This window comes from Cricetulus griseus, chromosome 2 (assembly GCF_003668045.3).
Source record: "Cricetulus griseus strain 17A/GY chromosome 2, alternate assembly CriGri-PICRH-1.0, whole genome shotgun sequence".
Classification (NCBI taxonomy): Eukaryota; Metazoa; Chordata; class Mammalia; order Rodentia; family Cricetidae; genus Cricetulus; species Cricetulus griseus.
This window is the reverse complement of record NC_048595.1, coordinates 349423964-349444056: the sequence shown is the minus strand read 5'-3', so window position 1 is coordinate 349444056 and position 20093 is coordinate 349423964. Positions and strand designations below refer to the sequence as shown.

The following is a 20093-nucleotide window of genomic DNA, read 5'->3' as shown; positions in this document are numbered from 1 at the left end:
CCTCCTAATTGGAAGCTCAGACATCCCCCTAGTCACATTGGGATTCTGCTTCTGTGAAACCAACAGGCTAAGACATAATTAACCGTGTTAGGAGCATGGTTGACCTATATTACCAAGGGGAAAGTGGATTCCTTCTCCAAAATGGAGGTAAGAAAAATTGTATCTGGAGTACACAAGGACATTCAGGGCATCTCGTGGTGCTACCATGCCCTGTGATTAAAGTCAATGGGAAACTAAAACAACTGGATGCATTTAGGATACAGGTCCTTCAGCAATGCAAGTATGGGTCCCTTGTCTAAGACTAGAACCAAGACCAGGTCAGGTGCTGGTTAGAGTGAAGGAAATGCAGAATGTGTAATAGGGGATGGAAGTAATAAATATAAGCCAAGGCAGCATGACCAGTTACAGAAACAAGTATTATAACTGACATTACTGTTTCTTTCATATTTTTATTGAGAATGTGTTTATGTAGATTTTTGTTTGTTTTCCCCCATGGATTTTTTTTTGTTTGTGTGTGTGTGTAATGTAACTTCAGTTAAAAACAAAACTCTGTATTCACCATATTTAAGATTGAGATACTTAAAGAACAACCTTCAAGAAACATTGGCATATTATAAAATTTATAATGCATTTGTGGTTGCACATGGAATAGTTATATGATGTTACACATAATTATCACCTTGTTAAATATATAATGCTTTTGACATTTTACATGGTATAGTTAAATCATGTTAATCTAAATTAAATCTGGTTGTTATTTTCACTTGGACATTAACCATGAAATAATGAGGTATGATTGTGTGTCAAATAGATAAATGGTGAATTGTGATGGCTAACATTGGTTGTCAAATTGACTATAAGTGAAATTAAACTCAAGTGTTTGGGTATACCTGTGAGGGTATTTTTTTAATTAAATCATTTCAACTGAGAAGATTCACCTTTAATATAGACCACACTTTCTGGTGGCTGCCTGAATAAAGGAAGTATAAAAAGGAAGCCTTAGTTCTTTGTCTGATTTCTTTCCCTCTTCACTGGAAAGTCAATTTGTTCACTAACATTAAAGTCTATTTCTTTGGTATTCAATAGCTTGTAAGACTCTCAAATACTCTCTTCTCTCTCTCTCTCTCTCTCTCTCTCTCTCTCTCTCTCTCTCTCTCTCTGTTCATTCTGTCATTTCTGTTCCTCTAGATAACCATGAGTAATACAAAGGATAAACTCATACATGGTAAACCATAAATGAGTAATTTCAATCATTATATAAAAAGGTACTCTGTATATATCTCATATCTTCTATATCATCTTATACATATCCATTATTTACCAGTTATCTGGATAAGTCATAAACTCATACTAAAAATATATTCTCACATTTCTTGTTTACAATTATTAGTCCTCTTATTTTCAAAACACAGAACAACTTCTTTACAGAGAACCTGAAAGATGACATTTAAAAAATCCTTGACACATAAAAATATATTTTCATGACCCTTTATACAGCATATTGTGCAAATGTGTTAATGTGCAAATATTTGAATTAATTATCTGATTCATGACCTAGGGAGAAAGCTCAGTCTGTAAATTATGTGTCTGACAAACATGATTTCAATACTAGTATTAACATAAAGGGTAGGCGAAGAGCCACATACTGTAATTCCAGTAGTAGGAGGGTGGGGAGTTGGCCCCTGTGACTTGGTGGACAACTAGTCTAGACAAACTCCAGATTCTGTGAGAGACCACATCTTAAAAAATAAGGTGGACACAAATTGAGATGTCAGACACCTGATATCAACCTCTGGTCCCCACATGCACTAACATGCATATATATCTTTATATATAATGCATGAGCACCCACCATCTCCAAAACATGAAACTGGTTATGCATTTTAAGTAGTTTAATTTTTGCATCATTACTGTAATGTTTAGAGTCTAGTGATATTTGAAATTAATTATAAATTGTAATTGACAAAAATTCACGTTCCATCTTCAATGTGTCCAAGAGATTCAGAAATATTCCAGAAGCAATTCTATAGGGGTAAAACCTTAAGGATTTGAATCAGAAGAAAAAGCTTGATAACATTTAATTTTAAATAAAACATCTGTAACTGGTGAAATTTTCTACTTATTACATGAAGATACATACCTTAATGGAATGGGTAACACTATATTTCAAATAGTATTTTTAATTCAAAATTAAGTTTGAAGATTTCTTTTTCTTTCCATTTTCCTCCTTTTTATAAAAAATAGATCTATTTGAAACTTGTTTACCTTTTAATATGAAGCCTATTAGCAAGACAAGCCTGTCTACCTTTCCTCAATAGGAGACATAGTAGCTCCAGAAAAAAGCAACTCTTGATTTTTACATATGAAATGAGCTAACAAGCCAGCTGCAGCTTTGGTGAAGAACCTGGTGGTCTGCTTCCAAGCTTACAAAGTTATATTTAACCTACCTGTCAATACCATCAGAGATAGAAGAGGGGTAAATTATAATACAAAGTATAATCCAAGCAGCGTGCATAGCAATACTAGATCAAAAGAAGACTCCCTGTCATAGTGAACTTGAGATAAAGGAAATAACTGCTCCCCATTCTCAATCTGGGTTCCTTCTAGATAGGAACACTGTCAGCCATCACAGAGCCTTTGGTCCTTCTGCTTCTTCTAATTGTAGTTGTCACTTATACCATTGATACCTTAACTAAATGATAATTGCTGTCTGAGTATCATTAAGCTGATGGTGATTTGATCCCAGTATAGACAGATATCCAGAGTCAACAATTTGAATCTGGATACAACTTAAGGGGAAATGATGAGAGCCAAAGTTACATTTTAAGTTCTAATTACTATGATTGAGTGATTCGTGAAACAAAAATGCTTCTGAACTTCAAACCTCTTACCCAAGGACAGATAGCTCCTGAAATGCTGGAGACTATTGTTTATGAGAGAAAACAAGCCCCATGTGTGTTTTATTCCCCCAGTTTGTCTGAGCCATATGCACCCAATGTGCGTGATCACATGTGGGTTGGAGGTTCACAGGCTGGAGATAATCAGGATGTATGTTTGCCCCAGATTGGACCCAAAGGAAAATGCAAGGTATTATGGGTTTTCCTTCTTAAGCGCTTGCCAAAAGTGATTCTGTGTCATTTTCCAGGAACCTGGGTATGGACCTGGCCAGAGCCCATCTACCTGGCCAGTATTTAATTAAAGCCTGCTTTAAATTTGGCTTTAAAAATAATTCAAGTTTTATCTAGTTTGTATCTATGGATTATAGGCACCAGAGTGGTCAAGAATACCACAAGAAACCCACAGAATCAACAAAACTAGGCTCATAGTGTCCCACAGAGACGAAATTGACAATCAGGGAGCCTGTATGGTATTGACTTAGGCCCTCTGTTCGTATGTTTTGGTTGTGAAGCTTGGTCTTCTTGTGGGACTTCTAACAGTGACATCAGTGGTTGTCTCCAACTTATTTGCCTGCTTTGGGATCCCTTTTCTCCTACTGGGTTGCCTTTCCCAGACTCATTTTAAGGGGAGATACCTAGTCTAAATGCGACTTGATATGACATGTGTGGTAGATATCCTGTATGCCTGCACTTTTCTGAAGGGAAACGGAGGGGGGGTAAAAAGAAGGAGAGGGGAAATAAGGGGGGGTGAATGATAATAGGGGACTGAGGAAAGAAAACTTCAGTCAGGATATAATATATGAGAGGAAAAAAAGTAAAAGAAAAAATAGATTCTTTTCTCATACATTATTTACCAATTGTAGACTGTCCTAGCTCGTCTGCTCCTAGCACCTTGCACCATACCTCCCCTCTGGATCACTCCTTTTCTGTCACTCACTAGAAAATAACAGTCTTCTAAAACATATCAACCAAACAAGACAAACTAAAATACAGTAAGAAAACCATTATATGGAGGTTGGACATGGCAGCCCAACAGATTGACTCTATTCAAGTCACAAGAGCAGGCACAAGAAACAGGGACACACTCCATTAATATGTGCAGGAGTCCAATAAAAATGCTAAGCTACAAGCTATATATAAGTAGGGTCCTGCTCCATGCCAGTGTATGAACTGTACTTGAAGCTGTCACCCTATGTTCTAGTGCCTTTGGTGGGAAAACCTACTCTACATTCCACCAAAAGAGAAACATAAACACCAATCCAGCCACAAAACCTCTGACTTACACTGATACTCTGTCCTGCCTGCAAAATATACCAGGGACTTGGGAACAGAGCTTATGGGATTAGCTAACCAATGTCAGAGTGCACTTTGAGTTGGATCCCATAACTGACTCTGTTAGGGTAGTCACCCTAATAATTGACTAGATAGCCCAGAAACCTAGGGAAAACCAAACTCTATTGATAAAAAAGTATCAACAAAATGATTTTCATTGCTATATTCATAGAGAATTTCATTATTCAATAATCATCAGGAAGACTTTTCCAGCAGCAGATGTGAACAGATGCAGAGACCAAGAACATCTCTCTCTCTCTCTCTCTCTCTCTCTCTCTCTCTCTCTCTCTCTCTCTCTCACACACACACACACACACAACACACACACACAGAGAGAGAGAGAGAGAGAGAGAGAGAGAGAGAGAGAGAGAGAGAGAGAGAGAATATAAATGGGAGGTGTCCATCAAACATCAAATCCTTCCGTTCAGATATTAGGGGGCACGCGGAAGAGGAGGCAGAAAGAATGGAAGGACTAGAGGGGAGGGACAACCAGAGGCTCACTAGAAGAATAAGCAAAGAACATTTGATACTAAAACATTCATTTACACAATTCTTTTATTTATAATTTATTTATTCTTTTAAATTTCATTTTACCTTCCAACAACAGCTTTCCCTCCCACCCTTACTGCTGCCCACCCACTTCTTTCATAATAGATAGTTCATAACAATTATTTAAATTTCAAAAACAATGCTTCTTAAGTGGTGAATCTACAAGTTATATTTGGAAAATATTGTACTAAAGTTTTTACTAATAATTTAACACTTCCTTTGTTTTACATATTACATTTTTAGGAAGAATTTCTGAGGATATGTGAATTAATAAAGGTATCCATCAAAAATTTGACATATATTATTTTATTATCTATTTCAACAGATTATATTCCCTTTATTTTTGGTTTTTCCGGACAGAGTTTCTCTGTGTAGCTTTGGAGCCTATCCTGGCACTCGCTCTGGAAACCAGGCTGGCCTTGAAATTAAAGAGATCCTCCTGCCTCTGCCTCCCAAGTGCTGGGATTAAAGGTGTGCACCACCAATGCCTGGCCAGACTATATTTCTATAAATATAAAAATTACAATAAGCTTTCTAATCCACATATTTATTCCTAGATCATATATATATATATATATATATATATATATATATATATATATAGTCATATATTGATATTTATTGAAACCACTGAATTTTTGAATGTTTGTTAAATAACTTGATTTTATATATTTATTTGATTTAATATTAAGAGACAATGGAATTATCACATTAGCAATTAAAGGCTTAGACTCTGTAGCTTAGAGAAATTGATATCTTGTCTATATTTTTAGGAGCTAGATTATCTGCCATGTTAAAATATTCAAATGTTCAGAGACTCAGTAGTATTACTTTTAGTGAAGTATTATTATTTCGGCATCTACCTTGTTGTAAGACTCAAATGTTTTCCCATGCCTAAAGCAATCAGAAGGAAGCAGAAGTGAAAATGGGTCTTTGAGATGTGTTTACTGTGTGTGGTTTACCACACACAATTATACACCTCAAGTTTTTACAGAGGTGTTAAAATGGATTGCATGGTTAAAAAAACACATGTGTTCAAGTACTTACTTTATTATGTTGTTCATAACATCTGGGTCATATGCAGTGACTTGTCCAATGATGCTTCCCTCCTTCACATCTTCATCCACCTCCATCAAGTAAGAGCGCTTGCTGAACACAGGGGGCTCATCTACATCTTCCACAGATATCTTAACCATGGCTGTGTCTTTGAAAGGCCCAAGATGTAAGAATCGAGGATCTGGATGTGTATTGCTTGCATCCACTCTTAAAGTGTATAACATTTTCTTTTCAAAATCTAAATTCTGAGTTAAAAAAAGTAAGAAATGTTAGAATACATTGGAAGACAGAGCAATCATTGATTAAATGAATGATTAATTATCTTTTAAAATTTTAATCAACTATGGCTAAGTAACTACCCTAATAACTGTTTAATAATTTTATTCAGTGAAATAGCATATACAATATAACTATCATGGAATGCATAAAAAGGCTGATGCCCACTAGGTAATTTTCTTCAATTGTCTGGGCAGAGTTACATAAAATATCATCTAAATTAGTACTGATTAAGCAATAGTAGTGTAAAATTAAACCTTACTAAAAATCAGAATATTCAATAAAATGTAAGTCTAGAATAAATTTTACATTTCATCAACTTGTGTATTTGTTGAAAGAAATGTATAAAGGAAAGAAAAGTAAAAATGATTAATATTGGCTATATTATGATTTACAAGGTTTCAGATCATTTTCAAGCATTACATTAAAAGTCAATACAATACAATAAACCAGAATATTTTACATAGCACTCTCTGATTCTTTAACTGCTAATTGAAAAGTAGGAGGCTTCAAGGTCAGTTCTGGCTCTTCATTCATTTTGTATCACTCATTTTACATAAACCATCACACTTACAAAAGATACAAGAAATGTATCAAGTGCCAGTGATGGATCTGGTTTATTGCTTATCCCATAGTGATATACAAAGAAAGTACCCTTGAGTTTACTCCCAGGCTCATCTACATCGAGAACAGTCATCTAGGCATGAATAGAAACATAACTATCGGGAACAATGTATCCCTTATTTGAAGAGAAATCAGTTTTCCTACTTTCTGTGATTAATGGACAACACAGAAAATGATGAAAAGTAAATCCACAGTTGTTTTTCCTCTGTACTGAAAAGTAAAAATAAACCAAAGAGCACTTAGTGAAAATAGGATGACATCCAAAAGAAACCTGTTTGACAGTTATGATCCCTTCCTGTGTGTCTTTGTCGGTAATCACTTCAAACATGTCCGATCCTTCTCCTTCTGAAATGCTGTATTCCAGCTCAGCATTCTCCCCGGTGTCAGGGTCATTGGCTTTTATCCTTCCAAGATGAGTTCCAAGGGGTGCAGACTCAAGAGAATTAAATTGGTAAGTACCTGTAAATTAAATCGTAACTGCATTTACTTTCAAATTCAGATGGCTCAAATTTTCTATTTCACTTTAAGTAAAGTGATTTAAATCAAGAGGCATTTTCATCATCTTGAGTTGTATACTGTCAAACGTTACAGATTTGTGGAGGACAAAAATGTATGGAAGTTTAACTTTATCAGTTTATACCCAAGAAATACAATTTTTATCAGTATTAAGAGAATGTTCAATGTTACTTGAAGAGCACACAGAAACCTGCTTTAATAATTCAGAACTTGACATGACAATCATGAAAACCAATTGTTTGTTACTTGATCATGATGTTAAATAATCTCACCACACATTTTACACATGCTCGGAATAAAAGAGTGAATGTGCAAATTTTCAAATAGTCCACATTTTTCCAATAATTTCAAGCAGCAATGTCTTTATTATGATTGTTTCTGCTAAAAACTTATATTTAATGTCTTTAAGTAGCATGTTTTCCACGTTGTATACAGATCCAACCATGCCTTATAATTTATTCTTCAGTTATGAAGAGAATTTCATTCACAAACTTTCTAGAAATGTGGAAAAATAAAATGATTAAAATAATATACTTAAACCTCTGTGCTGGACATTATATAAACTCAAATATTCTTTAGGATAACCTCGTTAGTCTTTACAAAGAAGCAACTTGTGTAAATAATTGTCAGTGGACAGGCCAAAGGAAATTAACTTGCTCAGCTATGAAAATTAGAAAACAGAGTATAGACTCTTACTTCAAACTATAATCTCTTTCCTGTGATTTTGTGGGTAGGATGGGGAGGATTTATATCTCACTGTGGAATTCTATATTAAATTCTCTAAACTTTAATGTCAAACCCAAGTAAGTAAAACAAGGAAATGATGATAACAATTAATTCACAAATTTGTTATGAGGAATTAGTGCTACATCTGCCATTCTTTCAGTACATGGTCCAACCCTCAGCATTCTGTCACTGTTATAGCAGATATAGACCTTCTGTCAGTGTCCTGATATGTGACAGAGCTGTAGTGTGGTAAATCACCCAATTATACATTTAGTTTATATTTTAAAAATCTGAACAGAAAGTTTAGGTGACATCTGGAAGGAAATTTACTGATATTTAAGTTTCAGAAAATTAAATAACTCTAAAATTTAACAAGTTGTTACATAATTGATGATTTCAATATTAGTATGATATTAGCATAACCAAGTTATCATGACTTTTTAAGTAAACCAAAAGAATATTAAGATGCTGCCAATTTAACCCACATACATTTCTTTAAATATAGATTCTGTTTTTAGAGATGACAAAGCATGCAATCTGTGTTTTAAAATTCATTAAATAAAGGCTTATAATACTTGTTTATAAATTAGCCAAGAGTTGTGAACAGTGTATACTTCAAATATAAACAGGCAGACTTTTGCGCCCACATTCTTACCCATGTTGCACTGAAAGGTGGAATAGCAACAGGGACTGTGAGGACATCAGCCTGCAAAGCTGTCTTACTCATCAAAAGCTGGCAAACATGAAGTGCAAAAGAGACTTGGTTTTGTTTTGTTTTCTTCCATACCTCTTTGGGGATACATAACATCACTTTTTTTAATTTTAGGAAATTTTAACTTTTTCTTTTTAGGAGGGAGTGCATTGATTTGCTCTCATGAAAGGGACCATAAATATGAAACATTAGTTCTGTTGTAATGGTGTGTTTGGGAATATTCCCATTATTCTGTCTGTACAGCCCGCCTTACTCTGTGGAAACCGAGGAGGGTTGTTGTTGACGTCAGTGAGGGTGATGTTCACTGTGGTTGTTCCAGAAAGGCCTCCCATTTGGCCGCCCATGTCCTTCGCCTGAATAACCACCTGATACTGCTCTCTGTTTTCTCTGCTCATGTCTGGTAATGCAGTTTTTATTATGCCTTTAAGAAAAGTAGAAAATTAAAACACTGAGTTTTTAAACCCAGCTATACATTTCAATATCCATTTTACCAAAGATAAAAGAGTGTCCAAAATTAATTTAATGTAATTCACAAAACACAAAACATTCTATTTTGTGCATTTTTTATTTTGATTAATTTTTATAATCACTATGTTCTTTATGCTTTGAGTATTACATTATTCTGAAAATTATAGTAATCCCTGTGACATCTTAGTCTCATAAACTTAAACCCAATAAATAATAGATAGAGTAGCTAAGCAATCAAATAGATGTGTTAACATAAGATGTTTTATTTCATTTCCATAAAGCAACTGTAGGAAGCAGCAATTCAAAATTGTCTGGATAGGTTTTAAAACATAAAACTCCCTGAAGAAATTGTAGATCAAGTCTATATTAATAAGATGTAATAGACTAAGACTTGAGTGTATTTACCTGACTCTGGGTCCACTGAAAAATATGGCTGCCCTTGCAGTATGCTGTAGACCACTTTGGCACTGTTCCCATAGTTGGCATCGTCTGCATCAGTGGCAGTCACTTGTATGACAGAGGTACCTGCACCCAGCCCCACCCCAAGGAAAGGCACATCAATTCTTCTAAGTTGTATACTATTTTAAAGCCATTTTCTTACTCATTATTTTCTTAAATGAAAAGAAACCCTGGTTTTACTCTTCACTAACAAGGTATGAAAATGCATGATGTATTTTATCACAGAGATGAATACATCTAAAGAATTGACAATTTAGGTAATGGGAATATCATGATGAGGAAAGTTCTCATTAAACATAATAAAAATCAAGTTTTCAATTCACATATTTATTGCTAAATGAGAAGGTGCAAGGAAAATTTCAACAATTTTATCTTAGTGAACTGTGTCTATAAACCTAACAAAATATACAGAGGTAATGTTATAAAGAAGCAAACAAACAAATTATATTGCAAAATATACCCTTATCATGTCAAAATAATTGGGAGCAAGCACCAGAACTAAACACACACACCAGTAAAAAAAAAGAAAAAAAAAAAACGAAGTAGCAGATATTTACTGTACATAATATCGGATATTTACTGTGACTTGTAAATCCATAAATAGTAAGTAATGAAATATTAAACTTTCTCAAAAGATAATTTATGAATTTCATATTTCTTGTATAACCAATTTCATTTCCCACAAAATGAAAATAATTTAAGCATTTAAATTTTATGGCTAAAGACAATCTCCTAATTTTTACACATTGCACTATTTTTCTAAGGAATTTGTTTCATTTCCTTTAGTCTTTTTCATGGTCCCATAGCTAACAAACCAAGCTTATTTCAGTTCGGTTAAACCTGTGGATTAAAGATTCAAAATGACACATGCCTCTGTAGCCTCTTTCTCCGGGACAGCTCACTGTTAGGAATAATATACATGGGGAAACTTGGTGGATTCCATGGTGGGTGAGGGTGACCAAGGTGGGGGACAAACATTCCAGGCAGAAAAAGCTAAAGTGAGAAGTTTTATTAGAAAGGGAAAGGAAGGGGGATAAAGAAAGGGAACAGAGGTAAAGAGACACAAGACAGAGAGGACAGAAGAAAAGAGTGAGAGAGGAAAAGTCCAGCCTGTCCCAGGGGAACGGCAGGAAAGAGAGCATAAGTGGGCAGAGGTCTTTCTTTTAAAAGGGTCCTTTGCACCTGCATTCAGACAAGTAGTACTGGAACACTGGGCTGACCAGGGCACTGCCTGAGTGCATTCTGCCAAGTGACAAGGGCAGGACAGCATAATGCCTGAATCCGAACACTCACCTCTTCTCCACAATAATTAACTTGAGAATCAAAGGGACAACTTCTCTCTTCCTAAGCATTTGTGTTTTGGGGTAATCAGAAGGGAGCATTGTTAATACAAACAGTAAAGTGTGAACAGTATCAATTAGAAGTGACACTATTAAAATTTTCATCAGTTAGAAATATTTTTTTTTTCCTTTGAAGTGTAAGTGCTCTCTGGGCTTGGACATTCAGGATGCATTTAAATAGTTAGTCATGACACTAACCACATTGTCTAGAACCATGCCATTTCCTTAGGATGATTAGAGGAGCCTTAGCAGATTGTTAGCAGTTTAATTGTATTAAAACTTACATTTCATATCACAGGAGGACATATGCCTTTGGGCAGTATATCATAGACCCAGTAAGTTACAAGAAGAAAATTAGAACTAGCTAGTCTAACTAGAGTTCACCCAAACCATTCTAAGTTATTTTGCCTATAGACTAGGAGGAAAAAAAGCCTCAAAGGTGTACTTGTTGATTCCATAGACAGTGAGCCTTTTAAAAAGGGCCTAAACTATCATGGGAAGAAATCAGAATTTGACTTAATTTCAAAATTAACTAACAAGGAATGCTAGTTTGAAATTTCCTAAGTAGGGAGGACTAGATAGGTCTTTTAGAACATAAAACAGATCATATCTCAGAATTACAAAACATATTCCTTACAAACCCAAAATTCCAGAACATCCATAAGCATTAAGGGAAACCCTTGCAGCTATAAAAATTCAATATTTGATAGTTATGAAGAATTGAATCATCAAATATTTTTAAAATAACATTTAAAATTACTTAGTTCAGTCTATATATTGTTTATATTTTACAAATAATGATAAAATATATACTAATATTTAATATGATAAAGAAGACATGGAAATGGAGTATATGCATGGTAAGAAAAAAACGAATTGTGGGATATTAAAGAATATTTATCAAAAATAGCAGAGAGAAGAGAAATAGTAACCATTATATAATATATTAAACATAATTTATTTTCAATAATAGGGGAGAGGACAAAATGTCATACACCAAAAAAATATATTTGATAGAGAAGTTTTACCTAGTTTTATTTTTTTTATTTTTATGTTTTGCCTGCATGTTTGTTTGAGAAAGCATGTGTGTCTGATTTCTCGGGCAAGCAGGGGAGGGCATCAGACACACTGGTACTGAAATTACAGACCATGACAAAGACACTGTGGGTTCTGGAAATCAAAACTACCCCCTCTATCCCCCTTCCAGAAGAGGAGTTCATGTCCTGTATCCATGAGCCACCCTTCCATGCCCCTTTCTGCTACTTTAAAAAGCAATTAAAGATGATCACTAATGTATTTATGAGTGTGTGTGTGTTTGTGTGTGTGTGTAAAGACAAAAAAAAGAGATCATGAATTTGAAAAAAGAAAACAGAGGTTATATGGGAGTGTCTTAAGGAAGGAATAGGAAGTGTAAAATTATGTAATTATAATCTTAAATAATAAAAGAAAAATAAGTTTAAAGTACATGACAATATAAATAATTCTGATCAAATATTCTAATAATCAAAGATATCTGTCAACCTAATCATGCTTATTATATTTCTATGTATGGAAGAATCTATAAAAGGATGAGTAATATTTAAAATAATTTGCAAAATAACATAAAAACAATGGTTTTCAAAAGTTAAACTATATAACCATAATTCAGTTCAATTCAAAATTGATAATTTATCCAGAGGTTATAATTTTACATATATTTCTTCTAAGATGAAAGTTCATAAAATTCTGTAATGTAAATCAAAATTAACTTAATGCCAGGGAAATATAAATCAATCCAGGAAATTTTAACAGTCTGATGTTATAAGAACACCACAAAAGAATACCCATTTACTCATATAATGTGCAAGGGCCTTGTGATCTGAAAAGTCTCCTTTTTTTTTTCTAAATCCCTTTTATGTTATAACAATGAAAAATAGGAGAGAAGATAGAATATCAGTTTCCTCAAATACCCGAGTTACACAAGATAAAACTTCTTCACGAACTCTTGGTTCCTCTGAATAGACATGCTACATCACTAAAAAATAACCATGACACCCTCTCAGTAGAAAGGTATAAAATATTAATTTTTGATAATAGGAATTTTTATTCAAACATACATTATTATGCTATTATATATATTGAACTAATAAATAAGTAATGTTAGATGTAGAAAAATGTCTTACATATTATGCATTTAAGTAGTATTAGTTCAGCAATATTTTAAGACAATATTTTGCTCTTTTTATAGAATGTAGTTATTACACATTGAGATAATTAAATGCATTAACACACATAAAAGTAGTAATTTGGTATACTAATCAGTGGTGCTTAAAATTGGGACAGTCTTAGAACAGTGGTATACTAATCAGTGGTGCTTAAAATTGGGACAGTCTTAGAACTGTGAGAAATGACTGTTTCTAATTTGCATGTAAAGCCAATTAGAAGCTATTACACACAGATACACAGCACACATCTGTGACTTTTAGAATGATGCTTTATATTATTTGATCTTCATTCAGTTGTTAAATTCCTTTGAATTTTGAATTCCTAATAAACAGGATGGGCAGCAAAGTTCTAGTTCTCATATTTATAAAATAAGGTTGTTTTGATAATGAAATGAGTCTGTTATGTAGAAACAATTTGTCAAATACAACAGTTTTCCTTTTCTGTTTAATGTGAGAAGAACTGCTGACATAGTTAATTCCCCCCTTCGGGCAGCCATGCATTCTACAGGACAGCTCATTTAAATGACAGAGCCGGTGTTGATCCGAATGGAATCAAACATCTTCACTCAGTAAGTTACAATTAAAAGGAGACATTGACACATTAATCATTGAAAATAATTGGAATGGAGTTGTTTGACTAAAATAAAAGGCTCTGTATACGGCTCTGAAATTGAAAGAAGAACGTATACAATTACATGCCTCTAAATTTCTTAGTAGAAATATGAGAGTAAACATGCTGTGTACATGTGTTAGTAGATACCTACCAACTCCAGACATTTCAGGAACACTGGCTGTGTACAAGTCTTTTGTGAATTTTGGCTCATTGTCATTGATATCATGAATTTTAATGATGAATTCAGATTCTGGCTCTACTTGCCGCCCAGTCTTTCTGTCGATAGCCTTGGCACGGAGAATGTACAGGGATTTTTCTTCTCTGTCTAATTTCTTTGCAGCATGAATGTCTCCTGTATTTTCATCTATAACGAACAGATTGCCAGCACCATCTCCTGTCAAGATGTATTTTAAATTTCCATCTCCTTTATCTTGGTCAGTGTGGAGCTTCCAAGAATAGGAAAGAAAATACTGTAAATATAGGGGTGGTCATTACAGTGTAAACAATTTGATATACACTAATTTCCCCCCATGTCATATTATGTCAATCATGATCTGAACACATACCTCAGATCAAGGGACATTAAACATTTCAGATTTTGTTATTCTTAAAATATTACATAGTTATAGTTGGTCCCCACGGTTGGATGGGCTTTAGAATAAATGGTACTTCAGTTCTTCAAAACTTAGTGTTTGAAATATACTTTTGAGTGGAATATTACCAAAGTTTAAGCCTCTACTTTATTACAAAAGAGGAAAATAACTTTGACTCCATTTTGTGTCTAAAGTATCAATCTGAATTTCACTTTAAGGAAATAAACTCAAAGATATAACACGAGGCACTTACAATTTATTCCAATAATTACTGTATAATTAATTCTTTAGTTGTTACTTAGTGTTCTCCCCTGGTGACATAAACCCGCAAAATACTTTGTATGTATGGGAGCTAGTCAGAAAGAGGAAGTACTTTAAATGTCAAATAATTTGCAATAAAATGTTTTCTTTCTTTAATTTAATTTTTAATTTTACATTTCCATACAGTTCCCCCTTCCTTGTCTCATCCTCCCCCCACCACCTTGCTTTCACCCCATTACGTATCCACTCCTCAGAGAGGGTACACTCACAGTAAGACTTTAATTATTTCTACTACCATTTTCTCATATATGAGAGATGATCTTCTCTATAAACATTTGAAAATTCAAGTGATGCTAAACACGTTGTGGATATGTCATGTTTTAAATAAAAATTAAGATCTATTCTAATTAATTAATTTATTCTATAAAGATAACTTCTCAGTAAAAGTAAGCTCATGTTTGGGGTTGGAATTCACTTGTAAAACAACGCCTAAATGAACCTAGGATGAATCCCTAATAGTAAAATAATAATGATGAAAAATGATAAAGAATAATTATGAATATATAGACAATCCACTACTTAGTTAAAACAAGTGAACTACAATAATCAGGCCATTCTGTATTGAGTGAAACCGTAGTTTTGACAAGGCAATGGCTCAAATCCTTATCCCTTACCCAGGGAATGTAATTTTGACAAATGAAAAGTAACTCTTGGAATTTCTTTATTGCTTCAAGGCTCCTGGGAGAAAGAGAGCATTTAAAAGAGAAAAAGAAGCAAGAAGAAGAAGTGAGCAGGAATTAGAAGTAGGACAGGAGAATTAGAATAGAAACAGAAGCATAAAGACATTGAATCAGAAAAGCATGCAATAGGAGATTCTTCCACCCAAGACATCCTGAGTCCTTCCTGGCTCCTGCTTCCTCTCTGAACTCTGAGCAGGACTTGGGGCTGGACCCCAAATGTTCTGATTAGGCTGGCACATACTATCATCTTTGCTAAAGTTCCAAAGTCTAGGGGCTGTACTGCTCTTTCCCATTTTCCTTTCTGATATAACCGAGCATTTTAGTTATCCAGCCTTTTCATCTACTCTTTACTCTGGTTTTCGCCTCTCGTCTAGCCGCTCTTCTCACATGCACCAGTTTAAGGTCATGCTTAGTCTCGAACCAGATGCCTTTAGCTATGCTCTCCCTCATATCTACAATAAATCTCCTCTACCATACCTAGGGTCAGTCATGTCCTTCATTTTCATTCATATATGAATGCCTCCAATATGTTCATGCATCTGAACAACAGATCCCCAACTGTTAGCACTGTTTTGTAGGTGGTAGCATCTTGAAGACTTAGAGCCTTGCTAAAAAAAATGAGTCACTTGCAGTGGACCTAGGGTGTTTGATAATTTGGATTCAATTCCATGACCCTCTTTGATTCCTGAAAGCAGATACAGTTTGATCAGCTCTCTCACACACCTGCTACCTTACATTGACCAGCATGATGGTCTTGTCCTATTAAGTCCTAAGTCAAAATTCCACTTCCCTCCCCTCAGTTGCAACAAGGCAAATGAATCAATGAAATGAACAGCAAAGTCTTTGTTCAATAAGCTCATGAAGAAAGTGGACATGGCACCAGGGGAAGAGGGTTTTTTTTTTTTTTTGTCAATGTTCAGCAAAACAGATGCTGGTGCATCAAGGTCATCTTTAGAGTAGCTGATAAATCTCAAGCTGTAGCCAGTGGGAACTAATATGCCAGTAAGCCACCAATGCATCATTACTGAAGGTTGACTACACATCTGCATTTCACAAATGAGTCATTCTAATACAGGTTTTTTCCCTTACATTTAAACATGTGACATAACTTCTTTCTTGGAACATACAATGAAACTTTCAACAGAACTCAAGCATAGTTGTTCTTGACCAGTAACTTCATTACTCAATAACAGAAGCATAGCAGTGCATTCCTGTTGACAAAATTCACCTATCTAATATCATTTTATCTACAAGAATAAAAATACCATTTTCTAAATTTTATAAATACTAAAGACAACTCCTTAGTCAAAACATTATTCATATTTAAATGAGTGCCACATACTTGGAAAATATTTATTTAGCATAAATATCATAAGAAATTTTATGAAAATAATAACCTCAATTGTAAACTCATTGACCTCTTTTGATCAAAGAAGACATTCAGAAATATAACACATAAAAATGGACACTATTAGAACCATAAAATTCAGCTGCACCTCTGTCATAGCATATGAGGCAGAAATACAAAAGAATTATTATTTAAATCATATAAACTGGTTTCTAGTCATGTGATACCCTTGGCAGATTACCTATGAAACCATGGAGCTAATGTAAGCTATAAAACAGGAAACTAAGTCCAAGCAGTACGTTACAAAATTATATGGGAACTCTGATTTTTATTTACTTTTTTCAATGAATCTTAAACTGCTCTAAAATTAAATTAAAATATTTACAGAAAAATATTAATTAAAATAATTAAAGACAAAATAAAGATACATTACAAAAACATCCCTATAAAGAAAGTAAAAAAATAACCCACAAAGTGAAATTGTTTTGAAATTTTTAAATATTTCTTGGAAATACTTGGAAGTACTGGAAGATTTCTTGAAATTATTGTTTAAATCATTCAACTAGTACAAAATCAGTAGAAAATAATAAGATATTTTACAGTAGATGTGTGGAGAATCAATAAGTAATCAAGGCACATTCAACTGCTTGATTCTTTAGGAAAATGGAAAGTTCACTGGGTAAAACTACACATATTTCTTTAAACAGCTTAAATTAAAAGTTAAATTAAACAAGCAAATGGAATTATGAAATACATTAATTCAAACTATTACTTTTTGTCTCATTTGAGAAACATTTTGGATAAAATAACAACTTTTATTTACTTAGGTTTCTCACAGAAACGTGCTTACGCTGCACCTATTAAGCACAAAAGGGCAGAAAAGCACATATGTTAACCACTGTAGTAAAGCAGATATCCTTGAAAAAAATCCAATATCCCATATCAACCTGTTTATTTTTACAAATACAAAATAATCCACACACACAATTTGGAGAAGAAAAGGCTCTTAAACAAATCTATAAAATATTTCCACATGATGAAGATCAAAGATACTTCCCTATATCTCACACTGTGTAGTAATCAATTCAAAATTGATCAAAAACCTTAATTTAAAGCCTTAAAATCTGAGATAGCTAAAACAGAAGGCTAATACATACCAAAATTCAGCCATAAGCAAATATTATTGTAAATTGTACCAGTAACTCAGGAACAAAACAAATAAATAGATTCCATGAAACAGGGAATCTATTTATAATGTAGGGAATTAATATCTACATTATATAAAACATGAAAATACCCCAAATCTTCCAATCAATACATAGTCTAATGAGATCACCAGGCAAGAAAGCATGCAGATACCCAAGAGATATGAAAAAATGCAAAAATCATTATCTTTCCAGTTTTAACACACCAAGAATAGTTATCATCAAGTATCAAAGGGAAATACTTTCTGATGAGAATGAATACTAAATGAGTTTTCATAGAGTACTGGGAATATATACTAATGTTGGCAAGGTAGCCCAGTATGGGAATTTGTTCCCAAAAACCAGCTTAAAGCGCCAGAGACAGGTGTCGATCCCACTGCTAGAAGACCCACAAGCTGAAGAAACTATACAACTGTCACACACAGAAGGCCTAGGTTGGTTCAACGCAGGCTGCCTAGCTTTTGGTCCAGAGTCCTTGAACTCCCACTAGCTCAGGTCAGCTGTCTCTGTAGGTTCCTCCATTATGAACTTCGTCCCCCTGGTTCATAGAATCCTTCCTTCCTCTCTTCAAAAGGACCGCCAGAGCTCTGGCACTGCTTGACTGTGACACTCTGCATCAGTTTCCATCAATTATTGGATGAAGACGTGGTGATTTATTAAATTTGTTTATGATTTATTAAAGTCAAGCTGAAGATCAGAAAAGCAAAGTAGTCAAGCCAGTAGATATTAATTCTACCCAGCTGAAATTGCAATCCTGTCACCACGAATCCTCCGAGGCAAAAGCTCTCAGTTCCTGTCTCCTCCTTATATTCCTTCCTCCACAAAGCCAAATCACTCCTATAACCACCTCTTTAGTGCTGTTATTAATGGCAAGTGATACCAAATGCTGAGATCACCTTTTTGTGAGATGTTTCTTTTAGGACTGGCTCAGTTTCCTATAGTCAGTTTGTTCAGGACTAACCAAGATCCATTTACTTCTTAATCCTGAGTCCTGAGATTAAAGGTGTGTATCACCACTGCCTTGATTCTATAGCTAACTAGTGTGTCTGCTTGGTCATATTGATCTGCAGTGCCTTTAATAAATAAAAAACAATATAGAACCTCAAAGACTCTCGGATGACAATCAGAGTAGTCATCAATTTGATTACAGGAGAAGGCTAGTTCAGGCACCGTCTCCATTTTTTGCTAGGAGTCTTAGCTGTGGTCATCCTTGTATATTCCTGGGAGTTTCCCTAACCCCACATTTCTCCCTAACTGCAAAACGTGCCCCATTGCATCAAGACACCTCTTCAATACTCTCCCCCTCCATGGCACTCTAACCTGCCCCACCCAATCCCTCACTTTCTCACCACTCCATATCACTCCCCACCCCTGCTCCCAATTTACCCAGGATATTTCTTCTATTTCTCCTTCCAAGGGAAATCCATCCTTTGGCCTTCCTTCTTACCTATCCTCTCTGGGGCTGTGGATTGCAGCCTGGTTTTACTTCAATTGACAACTAATATCCAATTAGAAGTGAGTACATTCCATGTTTGTCTTTCTGGGGCCAAGCTACCACAAATAAATAACATCATGAAATGTGAGGGCAAATGGATGGAACTAGAAAGAATCATCTTGAATACACATGGTTTTATGTTGAGGTTCCCAATCTGACTAGTACTGGAGTATTGTGCAGGGTGATAGCTATGGATGTATTTTTGTACTTCTACATGTTGGCATCTAGTCATGCCAGCACCATTTGTTGAAGATGCTTTCTTTTTCCATTGTATACTTCTGGATTCTTTGTCATATATCATGTGTCCATAAGTATGTGGATTTATTTTTGCATCTTTGATACAGTTGGATTTTTTAATGTCTCTTTTTTAATGTCATTACCATTCTGGGATTTGGGGGTTGTTTTGTTAGTTTTTTTAGCTATAATTCTGCAGTAGGGTTTGAATACGGGATGGTGATATCACTAGAAGATATTTTACTATACAGAATTGTTTTTTGCTGTCCTGGTTTCTTTTCCATTAGAAGTTGAGTATTACTCTTTCAATGTCTGTAAAGAACTGGGTTGGAATTTTGAAGGGGATTGCATTGAAACTTTTCTTATAGTTAAGGCATTTTTAATGTTTTAATAATTTCTTATTTAAATTTAAAACAATCTTATTTAACATACCAATCCAAGTCCC

General features: G+C 34.4%; 1 protein-coding gene across 5 annotated transcripts in view; it reads right to left on the bottom strand.

The window, feature by feature from the left end:
- The window catches only part of Cdh9 (cadherin 9), a 128543-nt gene that overhangs the window by 24748 nt on the left and 83702 nt on the right, over positions 1–20093 (bottom strand). For all 5 annotated transcript variants that reach the window (XM_035440622.1, XM_035440621.1, XM_035440623.1 and 2 more), the window contains 5 exons: positions 13924–14218; positions 9562–9681; positions 8942–9109; positions 7006–7193; positions 5826–6079 (listed from right to left, as the gene is read on the bottom strand). In XM_035440622.1, coding sequence (XP_035296513.1) covers positions 5826–6079; positions 7006–7193; positions 8942–9109; positions 9562–9681; positions 13924–14218 — 1025 coding nt within the window. The remainder of the gene's footprint in view (positions 1–5825; positions 6080–7005; positions 7194–8941; positions 9110–9561; positions 9682–13923; positions 14219–20093) is intronic.